Raw genomic sequence first — 22,366 nt, forward strand, 5'->3', positions numbered from 1 at the left:
CACCAAAATTGAAAGCAATCTGAGAGTATATCAGTGTTGCTTCACCCCAGTGACATCCTGATGCATATGTGAATAAAGCTTGCAATTTGAAATATTTTCCATACTCTATTCTTAAACTTCTTTTCTCCGCTTATTTCTTGGTTTGATATCCCTAGTTTCTTATTTCCTGCCTTACTACATATCCCTTTGCTAGTCACATTCTTCCACTTACTCTAGGCATTTTTCTTGTATTTTATAGCTCTAATCACTGCAATCTTACTATCATATTACCATTACTCAGTAAAGGTTCTGCTTCATCACAGAATTGTTCAGTGATTTGCAGTTGGTTGACTTTTAAGATTGCCCAGCTGTCTTATATGCCAGTATTTTCATAGGGATGGTTGGTGGGGTTCCTCCAACTATATGAAATACTATCTATGAGGATTGAAAAATGAGCAAATTATCATGTTTAATAAAATTATGATGGTTTATACTTTCTAAACTTGTTGAACAACAGGACACAGAAAAGAGAATTATATGAAAGCAAACACTTTTTCTGCCTTCTTATTATATAAGGGGAAGGGATTAAAAAATTACACTTATATTTGTCATTTTGAGAACCACTACTCCATACCATAGTCATCTATCTAATCCTCACAATCTGAATAGGAATACCCTAGTACAATTTGGAAAATTTTGTCACATAAAAGAATGTTATCGTCTACACCTTTCTTTTTCTGCATGTCTTTTACTTCTGAATCCTTTACTTTCCCATTGCAAGTTCATTAACTACTAGTATATGTTGAGGAAAATATTCTTCACCAGGAAAAGATTTGCTATTCAAACCCATCTGCTTGTTTCATTTTTTAGCATGTACAACATCAATCTGGCTCTCATACATATTGAGTGGTTGCCATTTATTTAGCTGATTCATTTACTGAATTTTGCTGAAAATGGTAAAACTCCAATAATTTTGTTCCATTTTCAGTCCTTGGATTATATCCAAAGAATGCATGCACACCAGGCTATCTGTCTTAGCATTCTTCTAAGTTGACAACTGTAATGACCATATATGATATCAACACCCACATAGATGTAGCCACTGAGTTCATACATCATGTGTATTTGTTGCCAAGTGAGGATTGGTGGCAAGAAGGGTATCCCACTGTATAAAAATCTATTTGACCTACTCAATCATGATAAAGTGGACATCAAAATGGTGATGGTGGTGAGCCCTCACTCAACCATACTATTAGGTCATCAAATATGAAATTTGTTGTAAGGTATATGGTAAACTTTGACAGCTGCTCATTTTGTGCCGTTATTATATTTTGACAATTTTTATTTTTTGTTAGAAAGCTGACACATCTATTTCTTTACTCTATCTCATTTTGCGCTTTATAAAGTATTTATAAATCGTTTTTTGCTAATTTTGCTTTGAGATGAATAAATTAGAAATTCATACAGTTTTGAAATATGAGTTCTTTCTTGGAAATACAGCATTACAGATGGCTCAGAATATTAATGGAGTATTTCATTCTAATGTACACAGCAGGCAGTATCAAATTGATTTGCAAAATTTCATTCTGGTAACGTTGACCTCACTAATGAGCTACGTGGTCAACCAGAAAGAAAGGGGGATAATGATGAACTGAAAACCACTGTCAAGTCAAATCCATCTCAAAGTGCCTGTGAATTATCGTTGTTGTTTGGTCTTAGCAAGCAAACAACATGGACTCACCTAGTTCAAATCAGTGAAGTGACAAAGTTGGATAAGTGGATTCCACATGAACTCAATGAAAATCAGAAACAGTAACGTTTGAAAGCCTGCATTATGCTACTTTCTCATCACAAAAATTAATCATTTTTGAATCAAATTGTAACATGTATTGAACAATGGATTCAAAACAACAACTGTAAGTATTCAGCACAATGACTGGACAAAGATGAGCCACCAAATCACAGTCCAGAAAGTAAAATTCATCAAAAGAAGCTGATGGTGTGTGTTTAGTGGTCTGGCGCAGGTGTGATCCATAATGATTTCATTAAACCTGACTTATCAATCATGGACGAAGTATACTGCAGCCAACTGGACCAAATGATGCAGAAACTTACAAAAGACTGCCTAGATTAGTCAACAGATCCACTCCTGTTTTATTGCAAGACAACACCAAAATGACATTGGCGAAACTACAGGAGTTGGAAGTTCTCCATGATCCACCATACTCACCTGATCTTGACCCCTCTGACTACTACTTCTTCCAGAATTTGGATAATTTTTTGATAGGGAAAAAATTTAATTCTGACGATGCTGTTAAACAGGGCTTCCAAGATTTTATTAACTCTAGATTGCCAGGCTTTTACAGTTCCAGGCTGGACAAGCTACTGCTGAAATGGCAAAAGTATATTGACAATATGGATGCATACTTTGATGAATAAAAATATTCCTTGTATTTATAAAACATTAGCAAAATTTTTTTTTTCTACAAATTTCATGCTTAACGACCTAATAATAAAGGGGTAAATTGTCTATTTTAACAAACTATCCAGTCTCGTCAATGGTAGGGGTTAATATTTGAGGTGTAACTGTAGCTTAACATTACCCTACCTCTTATTTATAAAGAGCAAGGGATTGGCAGAATCATTAGAGCATTAGACAAAATGCTTTGTACTGTTTCTTCAAGTCATTTATGTTCTGAGCTCAAATCCGTCCAGGTTCAACTTTGTCTATCATCCAATTGGACTAAACCCTTCTGCAATATTCAGGCTTTGCACCTGTGTTAAGGGAGAGCTTTCATGAGTGGATACACAGTCTACAAATTTCTACTGGTGACTAAAATGTGTTGGACACAATAAACAGTAACAAAATTGTAGAAAATACTTGAAATTATTTAAAATTACAACATACCAAAATTAAAAAGTTAATATTTTAAATGAATTTCATTTACTTATGGTAGATGACAAATAAGCTTTATGTGATAGCACCATGGGGTAGATTTAGAAGTGATAACTTATGAGTTAGTGAAACTATAATGTTCTATTAGTTCTTGTTTCTGACTTGTAGAAGTCTCAGTTGACTGAGGAGGGTCATAACCAATGGCAGGTGGGTTATCAATATCATCAAGCTTAACAGTTGCAGCAGAGATGGTGTGGAAAATTAATCCAGTTTCAGTTGTTTACTTTACTGATCCTGCTTCTGGATAATTGTTGATAATGTTGTAGAATATCAGTTTCTGTTGATAAGTCAGTATACAAAAGGGCATTATCAGGAGACTCTTGTACAAAGGAAAGTTTGGAGTTTTTTGGACAGTGTTTATTCTACCCTCTGAAATCTATAAAAATCACTTGTCTCAGTTTTTGAAAACCATGTTCTATCACAACATACATATTTCTTTTTTTTTTTTTTTTTTTGGTTGTTTTGATTGACTTCCATGAAATTGCAAAATTGAATCTTGCTGATTTGAGATTATTGTTCTTGATGTTATTGAGAGGTCTTTGTCCTCAGGAGTCATCCCTTTTATTGTCCTCTTCTTTCACCTTGAGAATTTATTCAAATATCTCCATTAGTATAATTATTTGTCAGCTACCATAATATCTTGATCAGTTGACTGAATTAACATAATAGTGAGTGGTAAGAACATGCATATTATTTTCCCATCATTACTGACAAACTGACGGTCACCTCAGTAAGTAAGTGCATTGTCCAGATTTAATAGAATCTACAATTCATCCGCAGAGAGTTTGAGAGCATCTTCTTAGTATTTACACATTTCAAGAATGAAAGGCAAGAAAAGAACAGTTGTTAAAAATATGCTTGTTGCGTCACAATTTCTTGCTATGGTAATAATGCATTGGTAGCTGCTACAGTATGTCTTTCAAAATTCACATATGTGCTGACTTCCCTGTCATTCAATACTTTAAAAGGTGCGTCTGTATTCATGCAACACAATATGATGCACATTCCTTACTTGATCTTCTCCTCCAGAGCAGGGGATCAGAAGCATCAACAGTCAGCAAAAGATTGCTTACATATAAGAAGTTTGTATCATAATCACAGATTTGAACCTAATGTATATAGTAACTTGCACCAATGTCTTTTACCATAGCTTTAGATGGATCTTTGTGAATAAAATTAGGTAAAGAGAAACAGTAAAAACTATTCAGATGGACTCTACCAGTTTCTGAGGAATATTAAGTCAATCACATTATAATTGAATGAGTAAATAGTTTTGTTGATCAAACGACTGGAGTACTTACCATTGAAACTGATAGTGATTCATTTTAATTAATAAGCATATATATATATATATACATTTACATGTACACACTCATACACACATGATAGGGCTTCCACATTTTCTGTGCACCAAATTTCATCACAAAACATGGATCATGGTTTCAGCTTTCAATTCCATAGAACCTGAAACCATATTGTTATGAAGCTAATTTATTAACTATGCTGTCATGACTGCATCATCTCTCTCTCTCTCCCTCTCTCTCTCTCTCTCTCTCTCTCTTTCTTTCTTTCTTTCTCTCTCTCACACTCTCTCTCATACACACTTACACTCTCATTCATATTAATGCCTGTTTTTGTGTCTCATTATACAGAAATAATAAAATAGTCAAGCATTAATTGAAAGATTACTCAATATATTTATGTAGATTATCACATTCTATTTTAACAAGGTAAAGATTGACAGTTTTAGTTCAGTTATGTAATGTTTTTTTGGTTTTCCAAGATTATATATTTTTTGCTTTATGTTGTGGGTGGAGCACAGTGGTTTCAAATAGGTATAGGTTTTTTTGTGACATAAAGTAACATCATTATTTTAATTGGATAAGTAGAAATAAATTCTAGGGGAAAGAACAGACAGTAAAATAAGGAGGAAGAGAAAAGTAAAGGGAGTAGTAAACATGTATGTTGGCAGTAGGAAGGAACAGGAGGATAAGGAAGATACTGTTCTGGTTGTGTGCCTTTCTTTATTTCAAGTTACATAGCTATCATCTGCTTAAAATAAGTTATGTATAGTATAGGAAATTAAGAAATGTGTTTATATTCTTGTGTGGGTTCTCTCAAACATGTATGTAAGCATAGGTGTTAGTGATTAGATTTGTATGGCATGACATGAAACATCAAGTTTTGTGGTTTGTGTTGAACGGTCATGTTCAAGCATACTTCAATCAAAGATGAAGTATCCTCCCTTGCTATTTTCTATATTGTTAAAGTAACTCTTTCTCTATTGCAAATTCATTCCAGGCAAATGATAGGTTCCAAGCATAAGTAACATGCCCTCATCGAAGGGTGCAGGCTGTCCAAGATTATATATTTCTTGCTTTATATTGTGGGTGAAGCACAGGTTGTTTACGGAGATTACACTATTGACACAAGCAAAATGTATAGTTGGGTGAAAAAGTTTAAAGAAGGGAGCATTGTCTATATATAACAACACAGCTTTCCTGCATCCTAGTTTTGAATGATATCTTTTAATACTTCAGTATTTCTGCTTCAATGGCTAGAATATACAGGAGTGGTGAAAGAGGACACCCTCAATGGAACAACTATGTGGAATGACCAGTGAGCAGATGCTACTCTTCAGTGAAGCTATCCTGCCTATGAAAAGGGATTGAAACTGATAGTACTGAGAAGCATTCCTAATTACTGATGGTAGACCTTACAAAAACTTTGGATTGATCTAGAGCCCACCATAATCATATTTATCTACCTCAACTATGTTGTATTACTTGTGGAGATTGTTGTGCCTGGAATTCTGCAAGTTGGCATCCCTAGCCAACCTGCCAATGACAAGCTCCTACTTTTTCTTCATTTGGCTAAAATTTTAAAATACTGCTTTTATATATTGGAAATTTTTAATGATGCCTCTCTTGTTCATGCCTTTTACCCCCAGTGCTACCATTCCCCAGCTAACACCATTAGGAATGCTCTTATTTTTGTGTCAATTTCAATAAATGTCTGCCAATCAAGAAGTGAACAAGTCTAATGTGCATCCATAAAGCTCAAAGGACACACAACATAAGCCAGGTGACATAACCTTCATACAACCATGCACTGCTACTATATTTCATATGCTTTTATAGGTTTTTCATAACTCCCCATATTTTTTCCTGAGTAGTAGAAACAATAGAATGCTGGACTAAAAAAAATCTGTACTAGGCTATTACAGTAGTTAGTCATTCCCTTTACATTCTGAATCAAAATTCCATTGAGATCAATTATACTTCCTATCCTTCCAGGGTTGCTATAAACTCCTATCAGTTGAGCGATAAGTAATTAAAGGACATATTTCACCCAAAACCTGTGACCAGTAGTATATTCATTAAACACTTTAATTGAAAATTATTCTTAGGTGTGTACTCTTACATATCAGTGGATTATTGTAAAAAGAAAGCCTACTTTTATATATATTTGTTTATTGTAATGGCTTGGTCTGGAGTAACAAGAGAATTCCAGAGAGCTGATGTTTTAAAGATTGGCATTTTGGTCAGTACAGGAATAGGTTAAGAGTAGACACATAAGGATAATAAGCAGAGTGATGATTTGAGTGTAACTGGGTAGAGATCGTATGAGTCCAGCTAGCTACAAGAAACAGAAGCTATTGTAGTAATGGTAGATAAGGCTATATTGCTACATGACAGCCCTCTTATTTTCTCACCAATAGTATTTTTAATTGTGTGAAACTAAATTCTGAAATACCAATTAAGTTTTCAGATACATTATTTAACATACACATAGTTATATTAATTATGTTAATATAAATGACTCTTTATCTCAGTTTCATGCTGTGTCTTTTTCTGTTAGATATCTCAATTGCATTTTCATATGAAATCTTAATACTTTTAATTATAGGAATTCAATACTTTTTCAGTAGAAATGATACACATATCAAAATTCAGTGTGTTTTGTTTCTAACCATAAAGTTCAGTGGGAATCAATGGAAGTTTTTTAACATTTTATACTACAGAGTTAGCAACAGGATAAACTATATTTCCTATACACATAAAATGAAAAGAAAGACTTATCATTTACCATTCATTCGCTTTAGTGTTTTATTGCATGTTTAATATCTCTTATTCATAGGTTTTTTTATTACAAAAATCTAATCAGCAACAGATTTTTTTTAAATAACAGGAAAATAATTATGAATTTCCTTGTATTTTGTTCATCAGTATTATTATTATTATTATTATTATTATTATTATTATTATTATTATTATTATTATTATTTGCAGTGTCATTTGTTTTGTTGTGTTTCTAAATCAGTAATCAAGAAGTTCTTGATAATTCAATTGAATATATTTCAATAGTAATATGGCACAACAAGTAGGAATGCATATATCTTTTTGCTTTGATTTGATAACAAAATTTTCTGTTTTGCAATAACTCAAAATTTCAGTGGAAACATCTGGTTAGTTTTACCAAATATTTATTCATTGAGATGGTGAGCTATGAAGGTGCTCTCTTTTGCAAAGAATTTTCTTCTAGAAACTGTAACTAGCATTTAAATAGTGATGCTATGTTTCTAGTTAGTGTGTCTAGAACTAATGACCGTAGGGAGGTACTACATTTTAGAGATTAATCTTTCTCTAAGATAATAATGATTGACGTATTTCTGCTATGTTGGCATCTTCCTTAAACATTCAAATAATTTTTGCATCCTGTTTGAAAGACCATCAAACAGTATAGAATTTATTCCATATATTTTTTATTCATGTTCTTTTTATTTTTAATTTTCCCTGCCCACTTTTATGTTTATATACTCATCAGTTCATTGTGGCAAATTACTTTCAATATCTAAACGTTTCAATGCTGTGACACTCATCAACACATGCTACTTATATAGCTCAATTAAGTCTAAAACAAGAAGAGATGCATATTCCTACATACTCTTTATGTATTAAAATACCTTCAACTTAGCATGTGTTCCAAAATGGACTGTAGACTGTACCTATGCTTTTACATGATTTAATTTCAGATATAATTCTCAGTGAGCAGCAATGCCAGCTACATGTTATTAGTTCTATTCTTTGTTTTCTTGATTACTTCCTCTTATGAATACATGCTTTGAAAAGGATACTGGATATTTGTCTATGTTTTGCCATTTTCAACCCACTTGCACCTCCAAGTGTACCTCTATCAGCTATTCATTTTAGCATGATTCTATACTGACTTTATAAGTATTACCATCAATAAGAATTTAGTAATTTCCATTTACTGATTCATCTACTTTGCCCTTTTTTGTATTAGATGAAGAGTAGTGGACAAGAATAGACTGTCCATAAGCAGTCCAATGATCAAAAGCAACAAATACACAAACAAGTATAAAAAATTATACTCGTTTTGATGGGTTGAAAAAAAACATTGTGTTCATACATACATAAATAGATGCATATGTATGTATGTATGTATTTAATGTCCACTTTCCATATTGACATGGGATGGACAGTTTGGCAGGAGCTGGCTAAGCAGATGACTGTGCCAAACTTCAGCATTTGTTTTGACATGGTTTTTATGACTGGATGCTCTTCTTAACACCAACCACCCCACAGAGTGAAATGAGTGCTTTTTCACTTGGTACCAGCACAGGCAAGGTCAGTTTTGGCATAGTTTTTACAGCTGGATGCCCTTTCAAATGCCAAGCACTTTACAGTGTGGACTGGATGCTTTTTACATATATACATTAAAATGTATTTTACATACTATATCTTATTTATTTATTGGTTTTTGCAATCTGTGGAAAATAATGGATCGGTCACTGGCCTATTGCATTTATGACTGAAAATGACTGAAAATGACATAGAACAGTTTTATGCTTTCTCATTGATGTTTATAGCCTTTACCAATAAACACTACAAAGAGAACTATCTATTTGTTTGTCTGTTCACTACCTACCTTCTGTAGTAGTAGAAGCAGTGTTTTATATCTGTTTTCAGTGCTGGTATTTGATGGACAGTTTGACAGAGTCCAGTGGATCAAAGGCTCATATCTTACTCCAGTAGCTCAGTTTTGACACTTTACATAATGCACTGTGTGCATTTTATCATTGCACAGTCACTAGAAAGTGTTTGCTCTCAGCAAAACTAATGAACCCCCTTGAGCCCTGTATTGTCACTGGTTGATTCAATTTATCATGCACTTATAAATTGTAGTGGGTGCTTTTTCCATGGCACCAGCACTAACAGGTTGCCTTGTAGCTCACAAGGTGAAAGAGAGCCCCCATGACTGAAAGATTGGAAGTTGAAATACAATGGAAGAAACAGTTTTATTGTTGTTTGAGGATGATAGTGGAGAGAGTAACAGATAATGAGGAATAATGGATGAGACAAGGAAAAGGGGAAGAGAAAATGTAATATCTGAGTTAGTGTGAAAAAGTGGGGTAACAAAATAGCAAGGGTGATGGGATGGGTTGAGTAGGAGTGGCCAGCGTCTCTCAAATCATATCATCTTCATCATCATTTAATGTCTGCTTTCCATGCTGGCATGGGTTAGACGGTTTGACTGAAACTGGTAACCTGGAGAGCTGCACCAAGTTCCAGTCTGACTTGGCATGGTTTTTACAGCTGGATGCCTTTCCTAATGCCAACCACTCCTAGAGAGTAATGGATGCTTTTTACATGCCACTAGCACAAGTGCCAGTTATGTGATACCTGCATTGGTCACAACTATGATTTCACTTGACTTCTCAAGCATAGTGTATTGCCAAAAGTCCCAGTCACTCATCACCTCCGTGAGGCCCAACATTCGAAGGGTGTTTTTTATGTGTCACTGGCATAGGATGCCTGTTATATGACATGGCATCAGCCACGATTATAGTATCACTTGGCTTGATGGATCTTCTCAAGCATGGCATATCACCAAAAGTTTCAGTCATTTGTCATTGCCTCTGTGAGGTCAAACACTCAAAGATCGTGCTTCACCACCTTGTCCCATGTCTTCCTGGGTCAACCTTTTCCACAGGTTCCCTTCACAGTTAGAGATCAGCACATTTTTACACAGCTGTTCTCTATATGCATCACATAACCATACCTGCACACTTGTCTCTCTTATACACTACGTCTGATGCCTCTTATGCCCAGCTTTTTTCTCAAGATGCTTACACTTTGTTGTATATACACACTGACATTTTATATCCAACAAAGCATACTAGCTTCATTTCTTTCAATTCTACACATACCCTCAGCAATCACAGCCCATGTTTCATGGCCATGAGCCAGCGCTCTTGCACATCATATATATATATATATATATATATATATATATATATATATATATATATATATATATCCTCCTCATCATCATTTTCCACCTGCTTTTCATGCCTGCATGGGTTGAATGGTTCCTCATGAACTGAGTTATTTTTTTATTGAAGTTACTCAAGTATATTGTTGAGAGAGGGTGGTAAGGTAGAGACTAACAGAGACAGTGTTAGGGAAATGGTCAGCGGAGAAAAATGCAATGTCAGAGGAAATCAGAGAAATTCAGAAAGTGATATGAATGATGGTGTGGATTGAGTAGGAAATGCATTGCTACCCATGTTATGAGTGGGAAGAGTGGTGCACGAAAGAGAAATAAGATGATGATGGATACGATGACAGAGAGCCAGAGTATGTCCTCAAGGTAACATATCTAAAAGAGCATGGTAACAGAAGAACCAGGGAAGGTTAGAGTGACAGAGACAGAGAGAGAGAGAGATAACTAGACAGGCACAGGTATGGCCATGTGGTTCATTAGTTAATTTCCAAACCATATGGGTTAGGATTCATTGCCACTGCGTAGATACATTTGGCTGCTATCCTCTACTATAATCACAGGTTAATCAATACATTGTAGGTGAGATTTAGTAGAAAGAAACTGGTAGAAGCCCATAGTATGTGTGCGTCTCTACCTATGCATGTGTGTGTGTGCGTATATGTGTTTGCATATTGTCCGTGCCCAGACATAAGCATGGTAATTATAAACAAAAGTCACTATCATACAAATAGTGTGAGTTGTTTACAGTCCTCTACAAAAGCATGTATGACTATTGAGCTGTTCCTTGTTGGAAGGACAGGACAAAATATTACCTAACTTGCAAACAGGCAAGGGTTGATGATAGGATAAGCATTTGCCTGGAGAAAAATTTGCTTCAACAAGAGCAAGAATTAAAATGATAATGATGATGATATATATGTATCATCTAAAATGTCTGAACTTTATTTCTTGTAAATTCTGTGCTTCCTTTAATTACCTCAAGATTAATTTAATTTGTTATTATATTTTCATTAAAATTTAATTCCTTGGATAGTCATAAAATTTTGATTTCATTTGACTGAGTCCAAGGTCATTCCCTGCAGGATAAGTCTGTAGTAGAACAAAATGACTTCAAAGTGCTTTTATTATTTTATTGTTAGTTTGGATGATGAGAAACTAGTCACCTCTGTGGGACATTAAATTTGAAATTTTGTCGGACTCTAATATATTGAATACATTTTTATGCTTTATTGTATAAAAGAATATTTCAGACTGTTTTAATTTTTAAATCTAAAAATTATTTAATTTCTTTTGCTTAGATATTCCGCTGTGAGGAAGAGGGATGTCGTTATACTTGTATCCGTCGTATGAGTCTGATTCAGCACAAGTCCAAGCATGTCAAGGAAAAGCAATATTCCTGTGAGTACTGTGGAAAAAGGATGAAAACAGCAGTGTAAGTATAGTATATCAGTAATGTTTCTATTATTTGTTATCATAGTATTCATTCTCTTTGTTTTCACCCTCTTTTTTATTTATTTATTTATATTTAGTATCTTGCATTCTATTTATTGCTAACATTTCTTTCTGAACTCTTCTTTCAGATTTCAAACTTCAATTATTATTTTCCCATTAATTCAGTGATGATGTCTGATTTAAATTTTATTATAATGGTTTTATTTATTTATTTCTTTTATTTTATTTATTATACATATATTATACATATATTACATATATTTATTATACATATATTATACATATATTATACATATATTACATATATTTATTATACATATATTATACATATATTATACATATATTTATTATACATATGCCGGTGGCACATAAAAGCACCCACTACACTCTCGGAGTGGTTGGCGTTAGAAACTCTGTAGAAACTCTACCAAATCAGATTGGATCCTGGTGTAGCCATCTGGTTCACAAGTCCTCAGTCAAATTGTCCAACCCATGCTAACATGGAAAGTGGACGTTAAATGATGATGATGATGATGACTATGTATTAGATAGTAGTGCTTACTCATCATGGGATCCTTTTTGAGGCAATATTTTACACCTGATGCCATTCATATATCTACCTGCTTTGTCACCTTGTATGAAAAGCAGAAAAAAAGTGTATTTATTCTAACTTGAGACTCACATAATGAGAAGGCAAATAGGTAGAAGAAATGGATAGAAGTAAAAGATATGAAGGTTAATAATGGAACGATAGTGATGGCAAGTGGTAAAGAATGTAATGTGATAGAAAGAATAAGGAAGTAGTTATTTGCTGTATGCAGAAAGGGTATTGCAGTACAATCAATTAGATGCACAGAATTCATTGGCTGGGAGGCATTGGAAATGTAGTAGAGAGAAGGTTAGTATCTAACATGGATCTAATTTTAACTGTAAGATGTCTAAAGAAGTAATGGCAAGTGAAGAGAGAGTGGATCTGGATTTTAGAAATATGAAGAGGGAATGTGTATAAATATTTCTTACCTAAGATGTTGTTGAATGGAGTAGGTGGATCAAATTTAGTAATGGTAGATAGAGCAATGTGCATATAAGATTTTCCAAGGCTGAATGATTTATTAATGGGAAGTATCACATGCTTGTGAAGTCTGTAACTTAAGGTAGTGAAACAGGAATATTAAACAGTAGGGTTGGTTGGAAAGAATAGAAATGAGAATAGTTTGATGGAGGAATAGAATATTATGGAAAGAAAGGAAGACAAACAATGACTTGCAGAGACTGACAGGAATAAAGCTAGTGATAGTTGTTTTGAAGAAAAATGGGATGATAAAATGTGCTGAAGAAGGATGAAGTAACTGAGTGAGTGGAATGATGGAAATTAACGTGGAAGGAAGTAGAAGGAGGAAACTGAAAAAGGTATAGAAAAAGAAATTATGGAGAAGGAAATATCAATAAAAGGACTGGTAAAAAAGGATGTAAAGAATAAAGCAAAATGGGAAAGACTGACATGGGACCTCTGCAAGGCGAGCATTTGCTTTAACAGAGATAATAGCCTTAAACCATTTATTGTTGTTGTAGTGTTTACCAAGGTATTTTGCTCAGCTAAAATATCAATGAAGTTTTGCATTTTTCTTTTTCTTTTTGTCTGCGTTAGTTACTTTTTACAAGTTATGACTATTAAAGCTACAAAGATGCCAATTTATCATTCTTCTTATTCACCTTTTCAATTTTCCTTTTTGTAATTAGGATGCTAAGCACTTCTTATTTGTTAATTTAGCTACAAGAGAAGTGAATAGCACCCTTGACTTTTGCAGGTGTTCACAGACTGGTAAAGTTACTGTATATTAGTAACAGTCTACATATAGTAATAAGAACAAGCCTAATCATAATTTCAAGTTAATTATCTATATAAATAAATGTGAAATTCTGTGTGTGTCTGCATGGCTTCCTGGCTTATAGACAAAGGAGATAACTCTCTCTAGAGCCTCTCAACCAAAAAATGCAATGTATACATATATATATTTATACAAATAAATGCAAATTTCTACATCACTTCCTGACTAATAGACTCAAACCCCAGGGCTGAGTCTATACAAATGGTTTTTATTTGGAATCTGGGTAACCCAGAGAGTGTTTCTATGCTACTTTGATCCACCAATCTGTGGCACAAATTCAGCCCACCTTATAACACCTTTAGGTCTTACAGGCAGCAAAATGTGAACTAAGAAGTGTAACAGTGGAAGCAGAAGTATAGAGAGCAAGCAGCAGGATATTGATTGGAAAATACAATACTTGACTTATTCAAAAATCAGCAGACATGCAGTGAGAATAATTAACATTTTTGTACTCCATTAACTTTTATTCAGTACAGTAAAGAACTTCTCATGTTAGTTGTTATAAATCAAATCCTTTCCCTCCAAACGAAATCCATAGAACATGAAATAATAGCACATTTCCTCATGTTTAGTGTATTCTCCAAAAAGAAAATGTTCTTTTATATAATGTGTCAAGCAGGTATTAGAAGTCAAATTAAAATGAGTAAACAGTCAAAATTTTATTTTTCATTGAAATGACATTTGGAATGTTGTACATATCAATATAAGAGTAGAAAAATCGCAAAGATTAATAGTGAGGAGAAATGGTATTTTGAAAAGTAAGTGAAAAATGCCAGAATAGCAAAAACATGGGTTCCTGCAAAAAGATCCTGTGAGGATCCGGTTAAAAAATATCTTGTGGAGATCTGGTTAAAAAAGATTCCGTGAAGATCTGGTTAAAAAAGATCCCATGAAGATCTGGTTAAAAAAAGATCCCATGAAGATCTGGTTATAAAAAGATCCTGTGAAGTTTTGGCTCAACATGACCTGGTGAAGTTTTTGATTGGACAAATCCCCAAAAGTCTGCATTACTAAGTTTTGACTTGATAAATTTTTGCATGATAAATCTTATTTATTCAAATTTATTCAAAGAATTAATGATGTTGTGCCATGTCTTCTTTTTTATAGGTTCTTAAATTTTTACAATCTTTAGGCTGAAGGTTCAGTAACCCTCTGTTGAAGCTAGACTAAAAGTTTTCCTGGAAGGTGGCTTCTTGGCTGATATTTTTAAAACCCACTTTTTTTTCCAGTTGTCTATTAATTATTTATTTTATATCACATGATTATCATTATGAGTCTTCTCTCTTTTAACAATATAGATTAAAATAAAATCTCTTATTTCCATTGAAATTCCATGTTCCTGACAATACTTTTATGAAATGTTTTTTGAATAGTGGAATGAGGGATGATGTAAGTAGCAAAAAAAAAAAGAAATGTTAAATGTTTAATCAAATTATGATCATATGATCCATTTCAAGCAACAGTCTTTTTCCAATGGTTTCTAATATAATATGCCTTCTCAATAAAACTCTTTAAGTTGAACAGTTACAGATCCAGTAAAAGTACTTAATTTTTTTAGTATTCAATCTTTTATTATGGATATAAACTCATAATACTTGGAACAGTGATGATCTGCTGACAAAGTGTCAAGTGAATATGGAACAACACTGCAACATATTCCAACTCTCTAAGCTTTAGTGCTATTAATTGAAAAGTGTAGTGTCTGGCATGATCATTGGAATAATATTGGTTGTTTACTATTAACCAATACAAGCTGTTTGAGAGCTAATTGTGAATGTCTTTGTGTAATCAATTGGCAGTGTAACTGGGCCTTAATTATTACCTCAGATTCCCAAAATGAGAAATTGACAATCCCTCATGTCCACCAAGCTGTAACTATAAACGTTTTTCTTTGGGAAGCAGGTGTGTTGTGTACAGTAGCCTAACTTTCTTCAGACATCTTTCTGTCATTTTATAATACCACTTTTCATCACAGGTCACGATATATTTCAAAATCAGATCCCTGTCACAGTGAATGACAAGCATTAAATAGATCTGAAGATGATTATGATTTCATTCAGTTCATCTTGGATCTATTTCTGTAACTTTTTAAATCTTTCATATTGCCTTGAGATGCTATGCTTTGACGTGGGTACTGTAAAAGTGCCAAAGTCTTTAACAAGTGCTTGAATCATTGTTCTTGAATAGTTTTCCATTTCTTTTGCCAAGTCTTCAACATTAAGAACAGGTTTAGACTTCCCTTGTATTAATTTCCAGAACTAAACTTGCTAAGCAAATGTGGAACAGTTTACACTGTTCTCTCCAAACACTGAACCAATGTTAGCATCTTGAGTAGATTTATACCCTAATTTAAACTCGTATATGAACATTATTGTAAATTCTTCAGTAGGCACTACTGCTGTTAGGAGCCCAAAAACTTTCAATAATAGCATAATTAATGCTATTGATCATGATGAATGTTTCATAATTAGTGTCATTCAACATAATGTAAAAACAAAAAGACATTTCAGGAATAACAGCCCTCCAAGGAGACAATTTTCTTCTCAGTCCTAACTTTTAAGTACTTTCTATTTGAAGGACTTTCATTATTCAGTTTTCCTTCTTTCATGACACCATTATTGGTAGTATTGGACGGCACTGAACCTAACTATAAAATTTTAATTCTATTTACAACTTGGTACTATGATTAAATTTTTATTGGCTCTTCTAAAATTGTATGCATTTATCCAACATTCTACTTTTCTAAAAATTTGGATTTAATTTCACCCTTACATATTGTGTAAATTGAAAGAAACCACATTATTTAGTTTTCTTTTGGTGGTGTTTATAAGTTTTCTTTTCAGAACAGTGAAAAAGAAAAATATTTCCAAAAACTTTGTTAATTTCAGGATAAATGAGACAAGTCCTTGAAGATCATGTTTTGAAATATTGTTAGTCATTCACCAGTACCTATTAAGACACAATCAAATCACATTTGTAATATTCTGATTTTGTTCTACAGTTTCTTGTATGAGTTTTACATATCTAATATGAGCATTTCTATTAAATTAGTGTCATTTCTTGTATGTATTTAATTCAAATATCTTTATGTGTATTTTCTCAATTAATTTGTCAATAGTAATTTATCTTTATATAACAAAGCAAATAAATTGCTATAGATTAGTTTGAAAAGGATCTAATTTGTAATTTAATTTTAGAATGTTATTTCTGTTTAAATTGAACTGCTATTTCTTGTTATTTAATTTGTTAATACTGAAACAAAATAATGTGAATCAATTGACAATGACCATATTCTCTTTTTTATTTATCTTAAGTTTGTCTTTGTTGCACAGTCTTAGAGTCATAAGCCTATTATTGGATTCTAAGAGAATATCATTAAAGAAATATTTAGGAATTATGTAATTTTTAATTAACTTTTTTTATTATTATGTTACCATTAATTACATCAGCTCTTTCATAAAAAAAAACTGTTTCTTTCCTTTCTATTAATAACTTAGTATTATTTTAAGCATCTCTTTATCCAAGTAAACTTGAATTACAATAGTTTATAAATATGAATTGAATTAGCAGAGTTAATTAGAAATTTTTGTAGAAGTTGATTGAATAATTTTATCCATATTAATTAATCCATATTCATTAATTTACAAGCATATCTATATTAAAGTAATGAAATATTATAAAGTACAATTTTCTTTATTTGCAGAACCTTACGGAAACATGTCAGTAAAATTCACTTGAATATCCGTCCGTATTTGTGTCAAATGTGCGCTCAAGCATTTGGTGAGGATAGTGAGCTCCAATCTCATATCAAACAAAGACATACTTCTCATGATGAAAAAGATTTCTTTTGTCAGTTTTGTCCTTACGCTACTTCCAATAAGTACTCATATCAGAGTAAGTATATTTTCTTCCAAACAATTTTTCTTATGACATTTTATTATTCATTCATTTTGCCCTTCTGCAAGTACTACATCATCCCTGCCAAAGTAAGATATTATTATTCATTGTATTTAATAATAATAATTTATTGACCTTATGTTCATTTCAGTTGTTGAATATGCAGAGCTTAATATTCTAGTTTTAATTTTTGATCACTTAGTGTCTTTAGTACAGTAGAAGTAAAAAATAAGCTTTTCAAAAGCCAAATTTAAAACTTAATTTTTCAGTCCTTTTATTCATTTCTGTTGTAAGGCCTTATACCTATGAAAAAAAAAACATAATCAATGATTAATTAGTATATAAATTTATTTATAGCATTTGCTTTTTAGTTAATATTGGTTCTTTTGAAATAACTTAGAATATATCAAAACTGAGTTTCTTTAATTTACATCTACTCTAGTACTAAATAGGATGTCATGTAAATAAATATAAACATAGTTCGTGTTCCAGGGGTAGCCTTCAACTTTTCCCATCCAAGGGTTATTTTTTAACCCAATATTCTACACACTATTATTTCTAGCTTTATTTAGTTCTTGTTTCAGCATCAATAACACATTATTTAGAAACCTAGTATTCTAAGTTCCATCTGTTTCCATTTTCCTGTCTTGTTATTTGTTTTTCCATAATCTTCTGACAGTGACTTTTAGTGCATTGTATTTTACTTCTGAAACATATTAGCAAACATTTCACTGAATTCCATCTATTATCCTAGCAACATTTTTCTTGTCACTTTAGAATTATAAATAACAAAACATAATCTGTTTCTATAATACCCTGGTTTTTTGCATTGTTTCATTTTGTTTTGGATTATTTTTTACTCTTAAATACTTTTGTGTACTTTGAATAATGGGTTTGCAATCTAACAGGATTGGCCATCTTTCATAGTTTTATGGTCACTAGCATCTTAAAACATACTATAGTCACTTCATTCTTCCTTTCAAGGTTCAATATTTTTTATTCTTTATTGAAGAATTTGATAGTTCTCTTGGGCTGAATATGTTGCATATATTTTTTATTTCTCCCCAAAATATAGTCGAGTGGGATATTGAATTTTTTTGAATAGCACCACCCAATTACAATATTTTTAATATAGATGTATACAGGCCTCTGACATATACAGGTCTCTGGTCAGAAAAATATTTTTAAAATAATGATATATGTTGGTCTTTCATAAAATTAGTATACATAAAGTAATGACATATGCAGGTCTTTCATCAGAAAAGAAGTCTTAGAATAATGTCATCTTGATCAGATAAAAATGCTTAAAATAATGACAAATAAAGGTCTTTAACCATATATGAATTTAAGATTTATATTTTCAAATGTATGTCCCATTATAAAATATTTCAGAGTATTTCATTTAAAAAAAAAACAATCAGTGCAGTAAATTCTGAACTCCATATCTCCAAGATCTATTTGAACAATATGCTTTAAAAGCCATTAGGAATAACAGTAGCTGTTGTTTTATAAAACCAAATCATTGGTAAATTATTACAACAGCAAAACTGATCACTAGAAACAAGAAGCAAAAGGGTAATGAAATTAATGACCAGGAAATGAGGATGATTATGATGATTGTACTCAAGCTAATTAGGAAGCGAATTAACATATATCTAGGTACATAGGTTTTGTAATTTACTACAAAGAAAATATTTTCCATGACACAAAAAATTTACTTGGTTAATCTTGAAAAGTTATTTCATAGTAGAGTAGCTCTATTTGCAGAAAAACTTGCTGTACAAATATATGTATTATCAGATAACTGATAAATATTGCTGTCATCATCATTATTGGCAGTATTTTAACGTACATTATTTCATTGGTTTGCAATCAAGCAGATTTTCTTGCGACATGTTTTAATATCTCTAGGTTTTATTCAGATTTACCTATAACACCATAGTTATCCATCACTAGGTCACAATGTTTTTTTTTTCATTTCTTATCATCTATATAAGACAATTTAATGTAATTTAATGGGTAAAGAAAACTGTAGGATGAAATAAATGTTGTATGAAGATTTCAATACTAAAGAAACTGGACTAAAGTATGATTGTTACTGGTAATATATTCAATATAATATCTAACTTAGTATTCTCCAAAGATCTTGTCTTTATTTCCAGCTTTCCATCCTAGTTTTTAAATCCATAATGTGTGTTCTTATTCAGACATCTCATATAGAGAAAATCAAAAGTAATTTAAATCTTACAGTAACAGACTGATGTTTATATTTAAGATAAGATATTACAATGATAATGAAAATAATATCTGTGTATAAGGAATAGTTGGGAATTCAGGATAAGTAAAACTTGTAAGGAAATATAGTTGCTGCAGATAGAACATACTTACAATCAGCTGATAGAACAGCTGTGATAGGTCAGATGTGATAGAACATACTTACAATCAAAAGCATTCTAATCTTAACAAACCCATATTTTCAGATAGTATACCTTGCACAAATTATGTAGCATACCTTTCCTTTTTTAAAAGATGGTAGCCCATGATTTTGCAAGATATTTGGCTACTGATTTTGCAGATCAAACAACCATGTAGAGTCTCCTTCACTAGCTCAAAGAAAGTTAGTTTAGAAGAGGTAAATAGAGTACTACTATTTGCAGAAAAATTAATAAACTGACAAATAAACATGACTGTCCTAAGATAGATCATATATGTTGTCCTTTATCATCATCATCATTATCATTGTTGGTATTTTAACATATATCATTTCATGGACCTGCAATCTAGTATATTCACTCGCATCATATTCTAATGTTTCTACATTTTAAATAACTATTTTTTTCTAGTTTTCAGAAATCTTTCTGCATATCATTTATATCCCATTACCATGTCATAGCAATATTCTTCTTTATCAATCGTTCATTTAATTATTGCTGTCTCTTTTATATACATCAATTAATGCCTCTTAAACCTTCTTATAAACTTACAATGCTGATTTCATGAGTATTTCTGAAGGGATTTCCTAATCACATTTCATTACCATAGAGTTTTATAAAAGTTCATAAATGGTATAGTCAGTCACTAAACTGCTAGGAATGAAACCATATCAACTTCATTAAGAACAGCTGCAATAGCAGTGTGTGTTAAATCATCTATGTATTACTTATAATGACATGCATGAAATTAGTCTCATAACCTATAGTCATCACTTGAAGACTCTGTATTCATTACGTACACCTATCTGATGGTTTCTCAAAATGACATTTCATTTTTAAATGTATTTCACATATTTTTTCAGAATGTGTATATGTTTAATTCTCATTTCTAAATTAAATCAGAATATCTTGAATTAAAGCAATTTTAAAATTGCAATTTTAGGAGTAATGATAATTTGCATTTGAAATAATTCATGAATAATTTATTCATATAATCATTTTATAAGTAATACAGTTCATTTTATTTTCTGAAAGGTATTTGAATTTGAATGACAAATGAGATTTCATGTTTCAATTAAAATGGAAGTGAAGTTGTGACAAAATTAAACATTTCATATGTTAAAATATTGTAATTTGTTTTTAAATTTTGAATTCATAAAAAGAAAATCTATAATAAAACTTTTCGTTTTTTTATTTTTTATTTTTATGTTTCTTTATTTCAAATCTCTTGATTCAAGATACTTATTCATTTCTAAACAATATCGTTTCAGCGCACATGTACAGAGTGCATAAAACACGAGCCCCTGGGGATAATCGAGAGGAGTTCAAGTGTCCACATTGTGATTTTGTGACTATTTTTGGGCATCGTTACCGCATCCACATGAATAGTCACAATAACATTCGCCAGTATGTTTGTGAATTTTGCAGCAAGGCATTTGTGTCATCAAATAGTCTTCGTCGGCACAAACTCTGGTTGCATTCCTCAGAGAGTTTGTCCTGTCCATTTTGCACATATGAAACAAAAACAAAGCAAAGCTTAAGCGTTCATGTGCGTACCCAGCACACAATGAAAGGTGTGAAACCATACATGTGTCGCTATTGCGACTTCCGGTCAGCTACTGGTGGGAATTGCCGTAAACACATCATGAATAAACATAAAGGGCTTGAAGTTGAGTATGTTAAAGACACTACTCTGTTAGAAGCAGCTAAAGCTAGCCTTGATTCCATGGCCACTCAGTTCACTTCCATGTTCATGATGGATCACCCTGAAGATAGGTCAGTCAATTTCATTCAACAAAGAGATATTTCATCCATAAATTAAAAGGAAAGAAGATTTTAAAATTGTAGAAGAGCTGTAAGATTTATCATGTTTGGCCTTTTGGTTTTCACAGAGCAAGTTAACTTGATATGCTTGCTGATCACTGTTGTTTTGTAAATAAGAATAGCATTCAGTGTAAAAATAACAACACCAAAATTGGAACTTGTCATTGGCAATTTTTTTTTTTTTTTTTCATAATTAAGTATGCGTTTGTCTTAGTTTTAGCATATAAAGATAATTTTTTATTGATTTAATTCCATCAAATGTTACAAAAGGTTACACAAATATATCATGTTATGTCTACTACTAAGTATATTATGTATTGATATTTGTAGATGTATTGAAGAATATATATTTGTACTTTTACATTATTGTCTCAACTTTTTGTTGGTAGTTTTGTGAAGAAATTGCCTTTTGATCTCATTTATTTTTGTTTTGTTGTTGCTCTGGATGGTTATGGGAAAATATAAATATTTTTTAAATCTTAGGCAACTATAAATCATATACATACATCATATATATATATATATATTTATATATATATATCGTATCCATACATACATATACGCATATATATAAGTATATATATATATATATATATATATATATATATATATATATATATATATAT

The 22,366-nt window shown here is 31.9% G+C and overlaps 1 protein-coding gene across 2 annotated transcripts in view; it reads left to right on the forward strand.

Moving 5' to 3' along the window:
• LOC106881251 (zinc finger protein 729) overlaps positions 1 to 22,309 on the forward strand; it is a 233,811-nt gene extending 211,502 nt beyond the window's left edge. For both annotated transcript variants that reach the window (XM_052967047.1, XM_052967046.1), the window contains 3 exons: positions 11,545 to 11,678; positions 17,291 to 17,481; positions 21,188 to 22,309. In XM_052967047.1, the coding sequence (XP_052823007.1) occupies positions 11,545 to 11,678; positions 17,291 to 17,481; positions 21,188 to 21,738 (876 nt within the window). In that variant the 3' untranslated portion in view covers positions 21,739 to 22,309. The remainder of the gene's footprint in view (positions 1 to 11,544; positions 11,679 to 17,290; positions 17,482 to 21,187) is intronic.
• The last annotated feature ends 57 nt before the right edge of the window (positions 22,310 to 22,366 follow it).

The sequence above is a fragment of the Octopus bimaculoides genome, chromosome 4 (genome assembly GCF_001194135.2).
Source record: "Octopus bimaculoides isolate UCB-OBI-ISO-001 chromosome 4, ASM119413v2, whole genome shotgun sequence".
Taxonomy (NCBI): Eukaryota; Metazoa; Mollusca; class Cephalopoda; order Octopoda; family Octopodidae; genus Octopus; species Octopus bimaculoides.